Below are 16,886 nucleotides of genomic sequence, written 5' to 3' on the forward strand. Positions count from 1 at the left end.
CACACACACACACACACACACACACACACACACACACACACACACACTGAAAACAATATTGGTAATCACAGAGAACACAAGGAAACGAATTGCTGATAGTTACAGAAATTTCCAGGGCAGTTAGATTTTTTTTGCTTTTAATTTGGCAAGTATCAGCTTGGTCTGAGCAATTAATCAGATAAAACATTAGTAAGAGCCGAAGGAGTATTACTAAAGTGGTTAGGTTTAAGGTGGCCAAGATACAGCCAAAAGAAATCTCAATCAATGCAAAAGTATTTTAATCAATCAGGCTCTGCACTGTTATCTCACATCTCAAATTCCTACATCTGGTAATATGTATCACAATCTTGTTGATTACTAATAAACTCATCTTTCTTTTATGTTTTAAATGGACAGTGTCAAGTAGTTTTAACCCAGACTAAAAGTTAAGTGTCAAAAACAAATATTTTGCATAACTTAAAATTCCTATATTTTAATGATTAAAAAACCAATAAAACAGTTTGTTTTTTTAATATAGACAGATCCCTGCATTGTTTGAAACTGAAGGACCCAAACACAACTTCATTATAGAGAATGAGAAAGTGAACATGGACTTTCAACTCCAAGGGAAACTGACCATTCTCCATTCTTTATGGAGTGAAATGAAAAATCATGATTTTTGTCTTTTAAAGTAATAGTTCAAACACTTTTTGTGTGCTGCATAACAAAGTGTGCACTGAAATGTGTGTGTGTGTCTATCTAACCCCACTCTGCTCCAGATATGTCCAGAAACAAATTCAAGCCTAGTCTGAAAACTAAAAAGATTTTCTGGGAGTGAACTTTTAGGAGTCTGGCTTGGTAAGTTCGGTCCAGAAAGGTAAACATTGATGACCAACCCATTTCTGTGTCAATGTAATGATGGGCCACACTCTGCTGGTAAAAACTGGCTGATTTACACCAGTTGAGAATCTGGTCTGATGTATCAGTCTGTTTATAAAAAGAGAATACAGATTCACTGAACTCTTTCAATCTCTGACTTAAGGTCTTTTTGAGGTCTGGCTTGGATCTTGATCATAATTCTGGGTAGCACTCATTCCTCCCCACAGTATAAATACCCAAAATACAAAAACGAGGTACCGGTTTCTGAAATTTACTTTTTGCCATTGATTAATGAGTCAATATGGGAGGATGAGAGAGACTCTGATAACATCAGATATACTGTTTGAAGAAATTTCCTTCTGTGATCAATATTCAGAGCCCTGCGGAAGTATGACAATATGTTATCTTTGGGATTTACTGTAGGAAAAGCCCTGATACCAATACCACAGAATACTTTTTGTCTCAGAAGTTCACATTTTTTCCCTTGGCCTTTTTTGAGTCAGAATTTGGACAAATTAACAAAAAACAACAACAACCCCCCATTACCTTAATAAGGGATTGTTTTTACAATAGAAGTGCTTGATTGGTCTCAACAGCAAGGGGAATGCTGAAATTGCACCCAGGTATTCACAAGAGAAATAACCTCTTGGCTTCTCTCCTCAGGGGAGACCAAATCATAAAGCAGAATATATTTCACTGCCTTCTCCCTTGCTAACCTCATGGGCAAGGCTCTTCCACAATTGGGTACTTAAGCACTGGAATTCTGATTCTAAATCAACATTGTCAGAATGATAGCCCCAGGTCAAGAAATCCCTCTCTTGATGATTTCTGTTGACACATTTAAGCTGAAATTATTCAGCAAACAATACCATTAGGATCCAGTAAAATTCAGGCTGATGATAAATTCTGTACTCGCTAGCTTTAAAAAAATCTATTTTCTGCATATATTGTATAGTTGAAAAAACACGCACATTGAGTCTCCAGTGGTTAACCTTTAATTTCTCTTCAGCTCAGATTCACTTACATATTCAGTTTTGACAGTCATATTTTACTGGATAACTTAAGACCTGACCTAAGTAAAGACCTGACCATACACTCACTCTCTCTTCATGTTTATTTAATATGCTACCAGAATCAGAGTATTCCTTACAACATCTTTCAGTATTTTTCTTCTGTTTTTCACTCCTCTTTGATTTTTTGTATCTTTAAATAATCTTCAGTGTTTTGCCTCAGGAACAAAAATCTCTCTGACTTGAAATCTCTAGACTTGAGAGAAAGCTTAACTCTTCTTAGTAGGGACACTCAACATTTTTTGCATGGTTTTAACACTGATTTTTTTAAAAATTGAAATGATGAGATCAGCCTTTATAAATGTATGTTAAGTGACAACTGAATGAACATGCTCATCTTATTGGTCTTTAACGTTTACCTCATTTTCTCTATTTCAGTCTGTGGCATTTCCTCATAGCCTGACTAAAAATTGTTTGCAGTTTCTTTGTTCAGCAACAAAGAACAATTACCTTGCAGAAAAAGTTCTTTACACTCTAAACGCTGGTGGGGTTGAATGGCTCAGGGGATTGGCAATATTGTATCAAACCTTTTATCAATGGTACTAACTCAAATTTTGCCAGCTTGGTAGTGACCAAAAGCTATTGACATCCGAGTGGCCTGTGTCAAAGGAATTAGTGATCCTAAACCATTACATGGAAATGATTTTCTACATCACAGAACCCAACACCCTCTATTGGCACCAGTTGGGACCACTGGTCAACATCAGTACTTTTGGAAAATCAGGCCTCTTTAAAGTGTGCAGCCAAATACTAAAGTTCCCAAAATCACGAGTTACTTTTGAAACCTCTTAGCCCTTGTTGGCAATATCAGTGAAAGATCAAGGTTTCAATAGGCACGAAGCTGAATTCTTCTTTGGAGTGGAGCCCTTTAGGTCATGGTTAAGAAACTTTGTTAGGCCAGTATGGAGAAGTTTGCACTACTGCTGCCTATGCTGTACCTCTGGTATGAATAAATAAAAGAGTTCAGTTTCCAGGGCTGTCAATCCCTCACCTCCAATAGAATTCACTAATATTAAGATGCATATATTGGCATTTGTTTTGGCATATCGATCTGTCATGCAGATGAGTGGACTATGAAAAAGAAAGACTCACTGAATCAATATAAAAGGTGTTGGATCCAACAAAGGTGATGGCATCATGGAGCTCATAGTTGTGCACTCCATTTTGGTAATCCTGGTATGGGATCACCGTTAGAGCAAATGGGCCCACACTGTGTTTGCTCCAGTTGGTCAGCTTCACCTCCAATGCGATGGGGTCCCCGACTTTGCAGTCTACTACAATGTCACAGTCACAGACCTTTCCATCCACCAAGACATCTGCAATACAAGAAATGAATTTCACATTATTTAGGACTTTTGCTGTAGGAACAGCACTAAAATTGGTCTCCATGAGAATCCTGAAAGATGCACAGCAACAATTCACAGCGGTTTAGGCTATGGAGTAAAGACATATACTGTGTAGCTGCAATGAAACCTCAGAAGGCATTTTAGCAAGTATAATGGAATTATGGAAATTAAAATTTATCTAGGATACTAGGGTTTACACCCTGTCTCTTGCAAAAAATGCCACGGAGTCCTTAATGACAATGAAGGAATCATCCAGTAAGAAACCCACAAATTACTTTCATTGACCAATTGAACATTGCGGCCTATTACCTGTCAGCGGCTAATTGTCCACCTTTATAAGAGAGAAAAACGTTTGTTACATTTTTCCATACACAAAGAACGACAGATACTTTCAGTGTGAATAACTGCCAACCCCATTCTACTGGCTGGGGTGCTAAAGCTACAGACTTATATTCACCCTGCCTCCTTTGGGGATGTTAGCACAGCCAGTGGTGCTATTTGGAGCCATCCTTGAGCTTGGAGAGGCTAGCCCTATGCAGAGGTGGAGGAGGAGGCAGCTCCTTGCACCCTCATGCAGTGCAAATCATAATCTGGCCTAAGTAAAGACCATAATCTGACCTAAGTAAAGACCTGACCATATGTGAGCTGCATTCCACCTGTTCTTTATGCATAAGTATTGAGCAAAAAGAACCAGGTAGTCAGCTGGGGGAGTGGGCAGGGGAGCTATATGCAATTCTCAAATACAAACTGTAACTGGCAATAGATCCTTTTCTGGATGCCCACATGTCCATGTGTCATAGCCAGAAATAAATCTCCCTGTTAATAAGGTGACCTTTTAAAGCAGGACAGTCTGTGTTGGGGTTTGCAATGTAATATATATATCACATACACTAATATCCAGCAATAAGAAAAAAATGGGATTTCAAAATGTTACAGTGGCAATAAAAGCTTGTCTACTTATTGCACTTTATTTCATTCTGAGATTCTTATTTTTACTTTACAGTTTTCATTTATTTCTTTTTTTCTCATGGAGATAGCAGTAAATATAATGCCTCTAAACTGGTTACTGCTGGGCCAACTGCAATCCAAGTGAGTGTGCCCAGTACCACTGCCCATTTGCTTGTACAGCAGTGAAATGATTCATTGCCTATACAATGTGAAATTGCTAGCATAATTCCCCACTCTGAAAGGGTTTCCAGTTGTGCAATATCAGTGTACTTCACAGATTAAATTGATCTCTGATGTACTGTAGATACTATAGCATTTCTATTTCACAACAGCCTCTTGTTCAGAGACAGGGAAAAGCTTTGAGCACATGTGACAGAGACCATTCAGAGTGGATACATGCACTCAGGATATCTTACATTCATGGGGTTGTTCAGTTCCATTATTCCAACCTCCTCCCATATTACAGCCATTGTGGGATTCACAGTGTTACACTTCTTCAAAGAAGGTTTGAGTTGTATTAATCAGAATGTGCCCTCATTTCTTAGGGTACGTCTACACTACGAGATTAATTCGAATTTAGATAATTCGAATTTGGGAAACAGATTGTATAAATTCGATTGTGCGCGGCCACACTAAGCACATTAATTCGGTTTTTAACCACATTAATTCGGTGGTGTGCGGCCACACTACCCCATTAATTTTAACCACATTAATTCAGTGGTGTGCGGCCACACTACCCCTAATTCGAATTAACAAAATCGATTTTGGTGCTACTCCGCTCGTCGGGGTGGAGTACAGAAATCGATTTTAAGTGCCCTTTAATTTGAAGTAACTGGCTCTGTTGTGTGGATGGGTTAAGGATTAATTCGGATTAACGCAGCTAAATCCGAATTAAAGTCGTAGTGTAGACCAGGCCTTACAGATATTAGTTCTTATTCTCCAGGAACATTCACACATGCTCAGCTCAGAGAGAGCATATTTCTCACAAGAGCGAGTTTTTGATTTTTGCATTGTTGGCTCAGAACCAGAATATGATCTATGCTTCTATGATGCCCATTGAACCTGGCAAACTGAACAAACCTTGAAGCACCAATGAAGAAAACAGCTAGCAAGAACGAAGAAACAAGTTCAGAAATTAACATTTTTTGACAGATCCATTCAGCAAATGACAGGCTGATCAGTCAAAGGAAGTGATCTCTAAACTTCCCTTTGACCACAGCTGCCATGTCACAGCAGCAAGAAGCAGGTACACTACACGAGAGGTAAAACAGTCGGAGCAGACATGACGCTGACACAAGGAGACCAAGCTGCTGGTGTTATGTGTGTCACTTTTTAGAAACATTCCAGTGGTACGGTTGAAAATTAGGCCTATTTAAGCAAAACATTTCCATTTCCAATAGGATGTACAGTTTACATGATTAGAAGGAACACACTTCACAGTCAACCATAGCATTTTGAGGAGGACTTGCAAAACTATTTTTGTACCACCGCACCCAAACGAGACGGTCTTCTGCACAGCATGGCCACACTACTTTCTACAGTAGTTGTTCTCAAACTTATTTGATCACGCGCCCCCCTATTTTGTGTCTGTAGTAGGTTACATCACCACCAGCAGCACAGAAGTAATGGTGGCATGGTCTGGCATTATCACCCTTACTTCTCTGCTGCTGCTGGCAGCGGTGCTGCCTTTAGAGCTTGGCACCCAGCCAGCAGCCGCCACTCTCCAGCTGCCCAGCTCTGAAGGCAGAGACATTTCATGCCACGTTTACTTCTATGCTGCAGTTGGCAGTGGTGCTGTCTTCAGAGCTGGGTCCCTGGCCTGTAGCTGCTGCTCTCCGGATGCCCAGCTCTGAATGTGCACAGAAAGTTTTTTCCCCCTAAAGCGTCTCACACACCTGCAGAATATATTCCACACTCCCCCTCCAGTTTGAGAACCCCAGTTCTATAGGACTGTCTAAGGACTTCAGGGTAGGCTAGCAAGATGGTCGTTGGGGACATGTTCCAAACTTAACTGACTGATTTCTCACACAAAAATGTGTCTCTGTATGTATGTAAACTTAACGTTCCCCAGCCTACTGCTGCAGAAGCAGAGACCAACTGCTTCTTTCTCTCAGCCCAAGTGCTCTATTTCTTTTCATGGCTCTCTCATGGAGGAAGTGCTTTCATTTTTTAAAAATTACCCTTTACTTTGGTTGCCTCGTACATTGGGGTCTTGCAGCCGTGAGCTTTACCGGCCCCAAAGACTGCCTCTGGCTCACATGACTCTTCAGAAATATTCAAGGAGCTAAGTGCATGAGTCTTTATTTTAAAGCTACTCATCTATTTGCCATTAGGTTTTCAACTCCATGCACGGATGCAGGAATTATGGATGAAACTTTTGCTCACTGTCCCCATCACGTAATAACAGTTCAGACTGTTGCTTCACAACATCTTTAAATGAAAATATTAAATCCACAAGAAGGTGAGGAAATTATACCCACCTCCAACAAATCAATTTTCTTTGGTATTCCTGAAAATCAGTTCACTAAACATTGATTTAGAAAGAGACACAAAGAGAGAGGAGTTTTGTGTGTCTGCCTGTCAGTAGATGGACTAATTATTTCCTGTCCTCACAGCAGTAGGCTGTACATTTGTAGTTATAAAGCCAACTATCTCAATAACATGCCAAATGACAAAACACGTGCATCTGTGCTGTAGAATACTACAATAAGCAGTGTTTAGAAACAGCTATGTTTCATCAGAGAAAGCCTCTTGATTTGACATGCAGTTTCACCCCCTTCCTGACACAGAAAGCACCTACTGTACCATATGGATCCGCTAACATACTTTAATCCATGGACAGAGGAAAAGCCATGTGTATAGGGTCCATTTTCTGTGGATTCAGCTTACTAACACAGATGGCATATAAAAGCTGTGATTGCTCACACCACTGCTTTGCAAGTGAATCATTACTGGCTTCAATATATGCTTGCTCTGAGTCATATGAAACAGCAGATAGTGGAAGTATCTAAATCTTGCTAGAATTCAGATAAAAGATAATCAGTGTTTCAGAAAATTAGAAGACAAGAGTCTAATGTAAGCATTGATACAAAATATAATAGGTGCAGGGAAAAGTCAAGCTGTCAGGGAAGAAACATGAAGGTTTGGATGTCTGTTACTGGAGGAGAGTTTAATGCTTTATTCCTAGATATCAAAATAAAGCAATGGAATGAGTCCTTTTTCTTTTCTCTCCTTTACTTTTCATGTACCCCTTATATTTCATTTACTTGCACATGCCTGGTGCAGAAAATACCTTCACATGCTTTACCGCAATACATTGCAATGCTAGAAATTAAAGAAGAGAAAGCCCTAGAGGGCATATTGTCCTGCATCACCAAACTGATGCTGGATTGCTCTATATAAGTGCAATATATTTATTATTATTACATACGCTAGTGAAGACATATGTACTGAGAGAGGAAACATTGTCTAGTGGTTAGAACCCAGGATGGAAGGTATTGAATTAGTACAATATAAGAAATTAGGTGAATAGATAGAATCAGGAGCCCTGGCCCGCCTACTGATTCCCTGATTTAGGCAAGGCATTTAACCTCTGTGTGAGTTCATCCTTTTGTTACCTACCTTACACACTAGATTAATGTATGCCACAGGGAAGCTGGGAGATTTAACTAGTAATAATAGTAAAAAATATTTCACAATTCATATAATATCTTTCTTCCATTGTTTTAACGTGCTTTACAAAGGCAAACTAATGTTTCTAAAGTGCTTTAAGATTCTCAGATGAAAGATACTGTATCAGTAGAATCACCTGGTGAAAACTTGCACTTGTAAATAAATACCAATTACTATTAACTTTTGACTCAAAATCAATAGCTAAATATATTAATACAAAATAAGCAGAATACTTTACATACCCTTGTTATTTGCCCAATTCCAATACAGTTTCTGTGAGCGCTTTGGCAACTCAGAGCTATAATTCCAAACTTGTGCGCTGAACGTTCTATGTACAGATACTGTCATGGTTAATTGGATTTGTGCACAGAATTCCCTATGCACCATTGTGAAAGTTTGGCTTGGAAAACAGCATACCAATGGGAGTCTGAATGTTTATCCTCAAGGAAAATACATATTCTGGCAATGTTTACACTCATCTTCCAAAGTTTATATTGATTTTGAGATACATACTGTATTGTGTGGGTGATTTGTACTATTCCTCATATTGAGGGAAAGAGAGTTTTCAATCAGATATTTGCCATGAAAACCCAGGGGCCATATCATCCATTGGTGTAGCTGCACTGGCTTCAATTCTCTCTCTCTCTCTCTCTTTTTTTTCTTTAAACAGTTTACACCAGCTGAGAATCTGGTCTGGGACTTTTAATAAATCTTAGACAGAGCTTAATTTATTCAAATGAGAAGGTTAACAAAATTTAAAGCAGCAGATGGCTAGAGGAGTAAATAAACTCACTCACTTGACAGATACAAACTGATCTTCAAGCCCACAAACGCAGACAGAAACCAGCTGCAGTGTGATCGTTGCAGGGGGTTCTTTAGATAGGCTTTTTTAAAACGTTGTTATAACTGTGCGAAGGAGGTTAGTTTTGCTAATCTGTATATATGAGAGTGGAACACTAAGGCTTTGTCTACACTAACTTTTAACAGACAAAAGCGCTGGTGTATGCTCTTCTACCGCCATATCTACTGCCGCTCATAGGGGTGGTTTAATTATGCCGGTGGGAGAGCAGCTACACAGGAGACCTTACTGCGGCGCAGCTGCAGTGGTACAGCTCTGTGGTGTAAGGTCCGTAGTGTAGACATAGCCAGTTTGAAGAGGAACAGCAATAACATTGAAATCTCTAGATAAGATGCATCAGATACTTGGTTGGAGAAAAGCTAAAGAAAGAGAGCCCAAGCAGGAATTACTGCAGTGAAACAGTGTCACAGAATGATTCAGTTATTTTGTGTACACACAGTATAAAGTGATGATTAAAAGCCTTAGCCATGCCAGTTTGGCTTCCAGTTTTGCTAGCAGAGCAATCTAAGGGCCAGAAATGTTGTTTGGAACTGCTTCAACCTTCTCTTTTCCTGAGGGGTAACATTCGTTCAGATTTTTATAGGGAAAGCTCAGGAGCACACAGAGTAAAAATCAGCAAAAGTTACCATTTGCAAATACACCGAACAATTCAGTTTGACCCTGGTTATATATATTTAAAAAACAAAACAAAATGGAGAAATCTCAGGATGGAGAGAAATCATCCTACCACAAATAAACCCACTATTTGATTCAAGCTGATTCTCTTGTCTGGAAATTTTAGATTAAGCAAGTACCTTGTCCCTCCTTTTATGCGTCAAGTCAGAAACAGTTTCTGGCAGCCTCTTATTTCATTTTGAGTAAGCAGTTTTGACAGAGGAGTGTTCAGGTTCTGTGCAGCATTCTTTCCACATACCAAGCTCTTTTGAACTCCGATAAGTACCTTATTCAACAACCAAACCCAAGCATTGTTTCTGTCTCTCTAGTCCTCCCTTAGTCTTTCTTGTGCAGAGCATTTCCCCTTCATTTTCCAAACGGATGGTGCAGATTATTTACACATTGAGCAATAGGGTTGGTTATGTTTGTTTGTCCATTATGAGGCCTGCAGTCTTTTCATAGCTGGATAAATCCAAACAAAAGATATTAATAAAAACTTATTGCTTCTATGTTCCTGGTCATGCTCATCAAGCACGGGCCAAATGGTTATTTAATAACATGAAAGCATCACATGTATTTGCATAAATTCTACTGTTTGTGTTTGAGATCAGTTTCTCATACCAAGCCTAACCATTTTAACTTGGAGCAACATCCTTCGGTTCATTCACTGTAATACAGAAAAAATATTGAGCTAAATTCATCCATAACATTACTCCATTGGAGCCAACAACTATACCATGCATAAACATGCATAGCTATTTATATAGTAATAGTTTAAAATTGTGCTAGGATTTTATCCTTAGAATTGACCATTCTAAGCCTTATGCTGTAAAATGCTGAATGTTCTCAGCTCCCACTGAAGTCAGAGCAACTACAAAGGTGCTCAGTACATCTTTAGATCAGATCTTTTGAGATGGGATGATTCTAAAGCATAGACAAAGCCAATCTAACTTTCTGGAAATACCAACAATTGAGCCAGAGTCCTTCAAGTGACATAACAGTCACACTTCTGCAAACATACAATGCGGAGAACAGGGGATTAGGTATAGTAAATAAATGATCAAACGCTAAGATGAACTACTGAAACAGCCAACCCATTTCATAATCCTTCCTAGCTGCTTGATTTCTGGCAAGCTTTCCCATACACAAAACATTTTAAAATTGAATTAGTCATTTTATTTCTTCCATAAGTAATTAAAAAGAAATACACCATTTAAAACATTGTTGCAGCAAAGTAAGCAGTGAGTAATCTTTGATACTTGTCAGTTTTTTTCTATTTCATCAGTCATCCACAGTGGCTGGTCTGCTGAAGATAGATCTTGACTGGTCTGATTACAATTATCCCAGAAACATTCTCAGTTTGTATCTGTTCTTTCCTCTATGCTGACAATGGATGAAGGCAGCCTTTATGTCCCCTGAGGGCTCTGTTTCAAAAGGATTGCTTTATTTTTCAAACTTGTTCACTTGGACTGAGTAAGCTTTCTTCCCCCTCATCACTATAATGCTAATGTTCAATTTAATTCCCAAGTTTACCCTCAACAGACACTTGATCAGTGTTCAGTTTCAGTGCTGTTCGATCTCTGACTATTATAAACATTTGGATGTAGTACAATCTTCTTCAATTAAAGCTAAATGCCAGGGTTATGCTAGCTGGAAAGAAAAGCACTAACAAAAACTGTGCTTTGGGTGTTAGCTGGCTCCAACTTCTAACTGAAAATTTAGATAAATCTGACCACATATGAACCACAGATTTATTTTCAGAAACTAGTTTATTCCTTCTGTTTAATCTTTAGGGGTTTGGTGGTAGGGTTTGGTGGTGGTGGTGTTTATGCATTCTGTAATGTACCTTTCTCATCCAGATGAAATTTCTGGCAAGCTGATCACACTCACTTCTCCTCTGGCAGCCAGGATGACTTGTCATTTGATGGTTTGCCAGATATTTCATCTAGATGAGAAAGGTATTTGCTATCAAAGTGAAAACCAGTTCAGAGTTTTATTGCTTGTGTCAAGTCCTAATCTAAAGGCTCAAAAGCAGATCCCTTTAATTTTAAAGCACCCATGGACTTTTTTTTTTCTAATTGAGTCTAAACTTCTTTTGACTAGTTTCTTCGGCACAGTCCCAGTTTGTTTAAATAATCCTAATATCTGAATGTAGGCCAACCACTTTTATTTGCTCATCGCAAGCAGGTTTGCAGAAAGATCCTTTTGATCAACTGCTACACAGGTCAAGCTAACAGATACTATGCCCATATTTTGAAAATTTCTTATCGTATGATTCACATATGCTTTAAGACCTTTGAAAACGTTATTCCTATAGCTTGCTTATGGCAGAGGTACTTCTTTTCATTGATTCCTTGCACTGCTTTGCAAAAAAACAACAACCAGGTGCTAAGTACTAGACAAAGTAAACTCACACTGTGATACATTGGATTGCACTGTATAATATTATTCTGTATAGTACTAGCATAAAAGATTTCTTTTGTACAAGAAATATTCTAGGAATAAGCCCATAATGCGGTAGAATATGGCTTAAAATATGACTTAACCTGTAGTTTATTCAAAAGAAAATACTATGATTTCTCTCCAAAGGCTGTGTAACCATATACAGTAAAAGCTTTGTTATCTGGCATGTTGGGGGGGTGGGGGGTGCCAGTTAGTCAAAAATTCCGGTCAACTAAGAGTTATACTTACCAATGGATTACCAATTTTCAAAGAATTAGAATACAATAAAATGAATAAACATTTCTATTCTCGCCCTTTTCAAGACATGCACATAAATCTATTTTCTGTTTTAATGTCAACACAACTCTTACGCTTCTTTCCTTTGCTTTCTGCTCGTATTTTGGATGTCATAATGGTAGGGTGGTGTTGATATTTTACAATAAACACGGGAAAATACACTGAGTAATAAACTGACCGATCACGATGGTGGATACAAACAGAGAGAACAGCATTCGGCTCTTCTCAGCTAACTTGAGCATAGTCCGACTGCTCTTGGAAATACCCGGGTCCCAATTAGGGATGTAAATATCGGTTTAAAAAGTTAACTGGTTAAATGATTAAAATTATCTCGTTTAACTGGTTAACCGATGTTGCTCTGGCGGCAGGCTGGAGAAGGGCGGCAGGGCGGGGTCCCGCTGGCCCGGTGCAGCTGGGGCTGGAACCGCTCCAGCCGGGACCGGGGGGCTGCTCTGGTGCGGCGGGGCCAGGGTCCCGCTGGCTTGCCCACCGCGGCTGGGGCCAGGGCCCCCTGGCATGGCACAGTCAGCTCTGGTTAACCATTTAACCTTTTACATCCCTAGTCCCAAATAGCTTCAGCATCGGTCCCGGTTATTAGATTGAAGATTTGTATTGGGAACTATCAGAAATGCCAGTTTCTAGAACTTTCCACTTGGTAAAGTGCCAGATAACACAGCTTTTACTGTACAAGGCTTTCACCCTTTGTGTATCTCTACAACGATGGCGGTGAGGTGCGACACTGACTGACTCTAGAGAGGAGAACCATAAAATTCTCCTGTGATAAGTGAGGGTGGGATGACTTTTGTGACTAAATGCAGAACAAAATGGTCTGCAGCCATACAATGCTGTGCTGGAAGCCTGTCTGATCTCTAAGAAGAATTGGTCAGGATAGTATTTTGATTGGAGACCTACAAGAAACCCTTAAGTGCTTCAGGAAACAGTGATAGTGATGCAGAAAGTGATACATTTCCTCTGAGTCAGTACTCAACATCAGCAACATAGGGGATACTATACAGCAGGAGGGGTTGTCTTACAGATGAGACGTACAGCTGAGCTTTTTGTGTGTGCAAAAAGAAAGGACGTTACTCCCAGTGTGCGGGTCTAAATTCTACCTCTGGTCATTACATTCTAAACATTACATTACCTACCTAAATTCTCCCTAGATACAGTAATTTCAAGTGGATACAGTAATCTTCATTACCTGATCTCAACTGCAGTGTACTATTGCAGATTTAGTTGGGGATTGGTCCTGCTTTGAGCAGGGGGTTGGACTAGATGACCTCCTGAGGCCCCTTCCAACCCTGATATTCTATGATTCTATGTGCTCTTTACTTAGTTGTTGCACTGTATGCCACAAGTCACTATTTTTCATGTAGTTTATTTTTTATTTTGGGATCCTTTGGGATGGAAAGTTCCTATGTAATCTTGAATTGTCTAAAATGAGAAGGACTTCAAGAATACACAGAGAAAGACGGAAAACAGAGATATCTGTGCATAGACATACAGAAACACATGGTAAGATTATTTTAAGAAAGCAATATAGTGACAGTGAACATGTTAACGAAGTGGTCAATAGATGTTCTGAAGATACATTTTCTGTGTGTGTTACAGGGGAGCCAGGAAATGCTAGATCAGATGTCAAGATTGCGAGAAAATTTTACGCTAACACAGCAGCCTTTTTCCAGAGCCCTGTTAAAGGTAATACATAACTCCCTATTAACAGGCAGGTAGATGATTTACTGCATCTCAGTGACTGTGTAAATATGAGCACTAAGACACCAAGCCTCATGGGGCTAGTTTAGCCCAGCCATGATTGAAACTCAATGAGCTGGAATTAATTAGAGATATTAAAGGGTTTTATTCAGAGACAAATCGTCCTATCTCAGCACTTTAAAAAAGGTAAGGTGGGGCATGTGGTTACCAGATTACACATGGCTAAGGTCTATAACCTAGAACTACTCAAGAAGAGAGAGGCCATTTATGGTATTTACTGTGTGTATTTTAAACAAATTTCTAGGCATTCTTAATGAAATTTCCTTGCATTTCACAGAGAGGCTTAGACATAAAATGTTCCATCTACTAATTCTAAATTGTTCGAGGTCTCACTTAGTGGGTTCAGTTAAATTCTTTCACGTTTTTGTTTTTTGTTACTGCTGTTGCACCAAAACATCACATAGTAAATCCAGGCAAAAATGTCTGGAAAATTATCAGACCATAATTTCTGTGGCATTACTATTCCTTGGATCTGACCAAACTGTATCATCCCTTGCTTTTAAAACCTGACCTTCCTCCAAACCCAATTCAAATCCACTTACCAACAGCACCATGATTTCTTGCAGGACTACACCATAGTCACACAGCTAAAAGAACCCTTATCTCTACCAGAATGGCTGGCATACTACTTCTTCTGAAGAGTAAGCCAGCTAGTCAACCTGTATTATTTAACCAAACACCATAGCCATGCAGTGACTGCAGAGAACAGCTTTAACCTTACGTTGCAGTACAGTACAACTGAATAAAAGGTAAAAACTTGTTAGAACAGAAAATTCTAAATCCAATCAAATAAAGCAAGAAACTGCCCAGCCACCTGACTGAGTTTGGTCCCATTAGACATAATGAAGCATTAGAATCCCTGAGAAAGGTTGGGGTCATCATTTGTGAAATGGATACATGTTCCTCATGGCTGGTAAAAGCCAGTGAAGAACAACTGAACCCACTGGTAACCGAAAATCTCTATGACAAATCTAGCTTGCTATTCCAGACTTTTCTCCTTCTACCCAAACTAACGTTTTGGCCTGTCTTTCTAACATCATCTTGCTGATGTCAAGCCAACAACTGGAACTTGACATTCCCAAACTCAGCTACTGAACTTTCCCTCTCTGGCCTTTCTGAACTTCTGAGCTACTGAACTTTCCCTCTCTGGTCTTGACATCTACAAACTTCTATCTTTCCAGTCCATTCAAAATACTGCAGCAAAGTTCATCTTCCGAGTCTATAACTCTGATTATGTCCCTCCTCTGTTGAAGACCCTTCTCTGGCTCCCCCTCTTCTACCACACACATACATTTATGTTTCTACTATTCAAGCCTCTCCATGGTTTAACCCCACTCTATTTACCAGCCCAATTATCTTACTGTGGAGGTTGAACGTCACCTTCACTCCACCAACAATGGCAGCTTTGATTGCTGGTTTGTCCACTTCTCCCATATCCACATACATGCTTTCTCCTATTCTGTTCCTTATGTGTGGGGAAAGCTCCCAGTCAAAGCCAGTAAATAGCCACCTTATTCTTCCTCAGCTCCCTATTTTAAATTCATTTCTGCTGTAATGCATACAGAAATCGGCCATCTCTTATCAACTACACCAGTGGCGATTTGTGATCACAGCTACTCATTAGCTATGAACTGTGCACACAGCTAATCTAGGTTAAAATATCCTATTATTTTTGTTACCCTGTTTTCCACTCTCCTCCTCCCCAGCCACCTGTTATAAATCATCTTTTAGACTTGTAAGCTCTTTGGGGCAGGTACTGTCTTTTCCAGTGCCTTGCATGATAGAGCCCTGACATCTTCGAGGCCTCGAGAAGCCTCTGCAATGTAGGTATAAATAATAATAATAATAATAATGTCTCCTTAAAGAACACTATGTTTGTAAACATTAATTAAGCAGATCTCAAGGCAACCTTGTGAGGCAAAAGATGGGAATTATCCCCATTTTCTAGATGGGGAAACCGAGACCCCACAAGATTAAAGTACCAAGGCACAGAGGAAGTCCACAACAAATAGCAATCAGGAGTTTCTCAATCTCAGACCACACATTAGCAGTACTTTATATAGAGACACAAATGCTTAAAATACCCAGTGAGAGTGAGATGTAAACCTGACTCCTGAAGGAGATCTATGCTTATTAGATTGTAGGGCAATGTGTTCCACTCCCATGCTGGCTGCAAAAAAAAAACCCATTCATTCTTAATTGTAAGCTTTTCCAATCTCCATGTTGGTTCATAATGGGTCATTTCGATCTGCTAGCTTTTGTTACCAGCAGCTCCTTACAGTATCAAGCCCAATGCAGAACTAAAGGTAAAAGCTGGGGATTTATAAGACACACACAGAGGAGGAGGAAAGGTTAAAAAGAAACCCAGCCTTAACAAAAAATAAATTGGAATACACGTAATGCTATTAAAAGAAAGAGAACTCTTTGATAAGAGAGTTAAAGCCTTTCTTCCCAGCACTCAAGGGCTCAGATATGAGCTTGGTGAAATATAGAAAGAATGAAAACTTTGGGTTTAAATAAGTTGACAAATTAAATACATCAGGATAAAAAAATTCAGCCTAGCTACGGAGAGTAGAGAATTAAATCCTCTCTGAACTCAGAGGCTGCTATACATGCCTTCAGCTTCACCCACCTAGTGTTGGAAATCATTCCAGCATACTTCTCTATTTTTAATTGGCCAGCTGGGTGGCAAAATCATTCCTAGCTAAAATTTAAAACTGGGTTTCTTCCAGAGAAACCAGTGGAAAAAAATGAGGAAAGAACAAGTATAAAATTCTGTCCTTTTATCATTGGCTTTTAAATGGCAGATACAATTATGTGCAAATCAGTGTTGTGTGGTGGTTCATTAGGTCTCTTTTCTAAGAATTATTTGTGCAGTACTTGGTGGGCGGACAGGACAAGGATATCAGCTTATCTGCAGAAACACAATATTGTGTCTGTTGTACCTGCTAGAGAGAGACAGATGCA

The 16,886-nt window shown here is 39.3% G+C and overlaps 1 protein-coding gene across 1 annotated transcript in view; it reads right to left on the reverse strand.

The window, feature by feature from the left end:
- The window catches only part of TRAPPC9 (trafficking protein particle complex 9), an 848,931-nt gene that overhangs the window by 3,460 nt on the left and 828,585 nt on the right, over nucleotides 1–16,886 (reverse strand). Inside the window, exon 22 of the mRNA XM_026646706.1 lies at nucleotides 3,021–3,244. Within this exon, the coding sequence (XP_026502491.1) occupies nucleotides 3,021–3,244 (224 nt within the window). The remainder of the gene's footprint in view (nucleotides 1–3,020; nucleotides 3,245–16,886) is intronic.

This window comes from Terrapene carolina, unplaced genomic scaffold, assembly GCF_002925995.2.
Source record: "Terrapene carolina triunguis isolate 2854851 unplaced genomic scaffold, T_m_triunguis-2.0 Scaffold58, whole genome shotgun sequence".
Taxonomy (NCBI): Eukaryota; Metazoa; Chordata; order Testudines; family Emydidae; genus Terrapene; species Terrapene triunguis.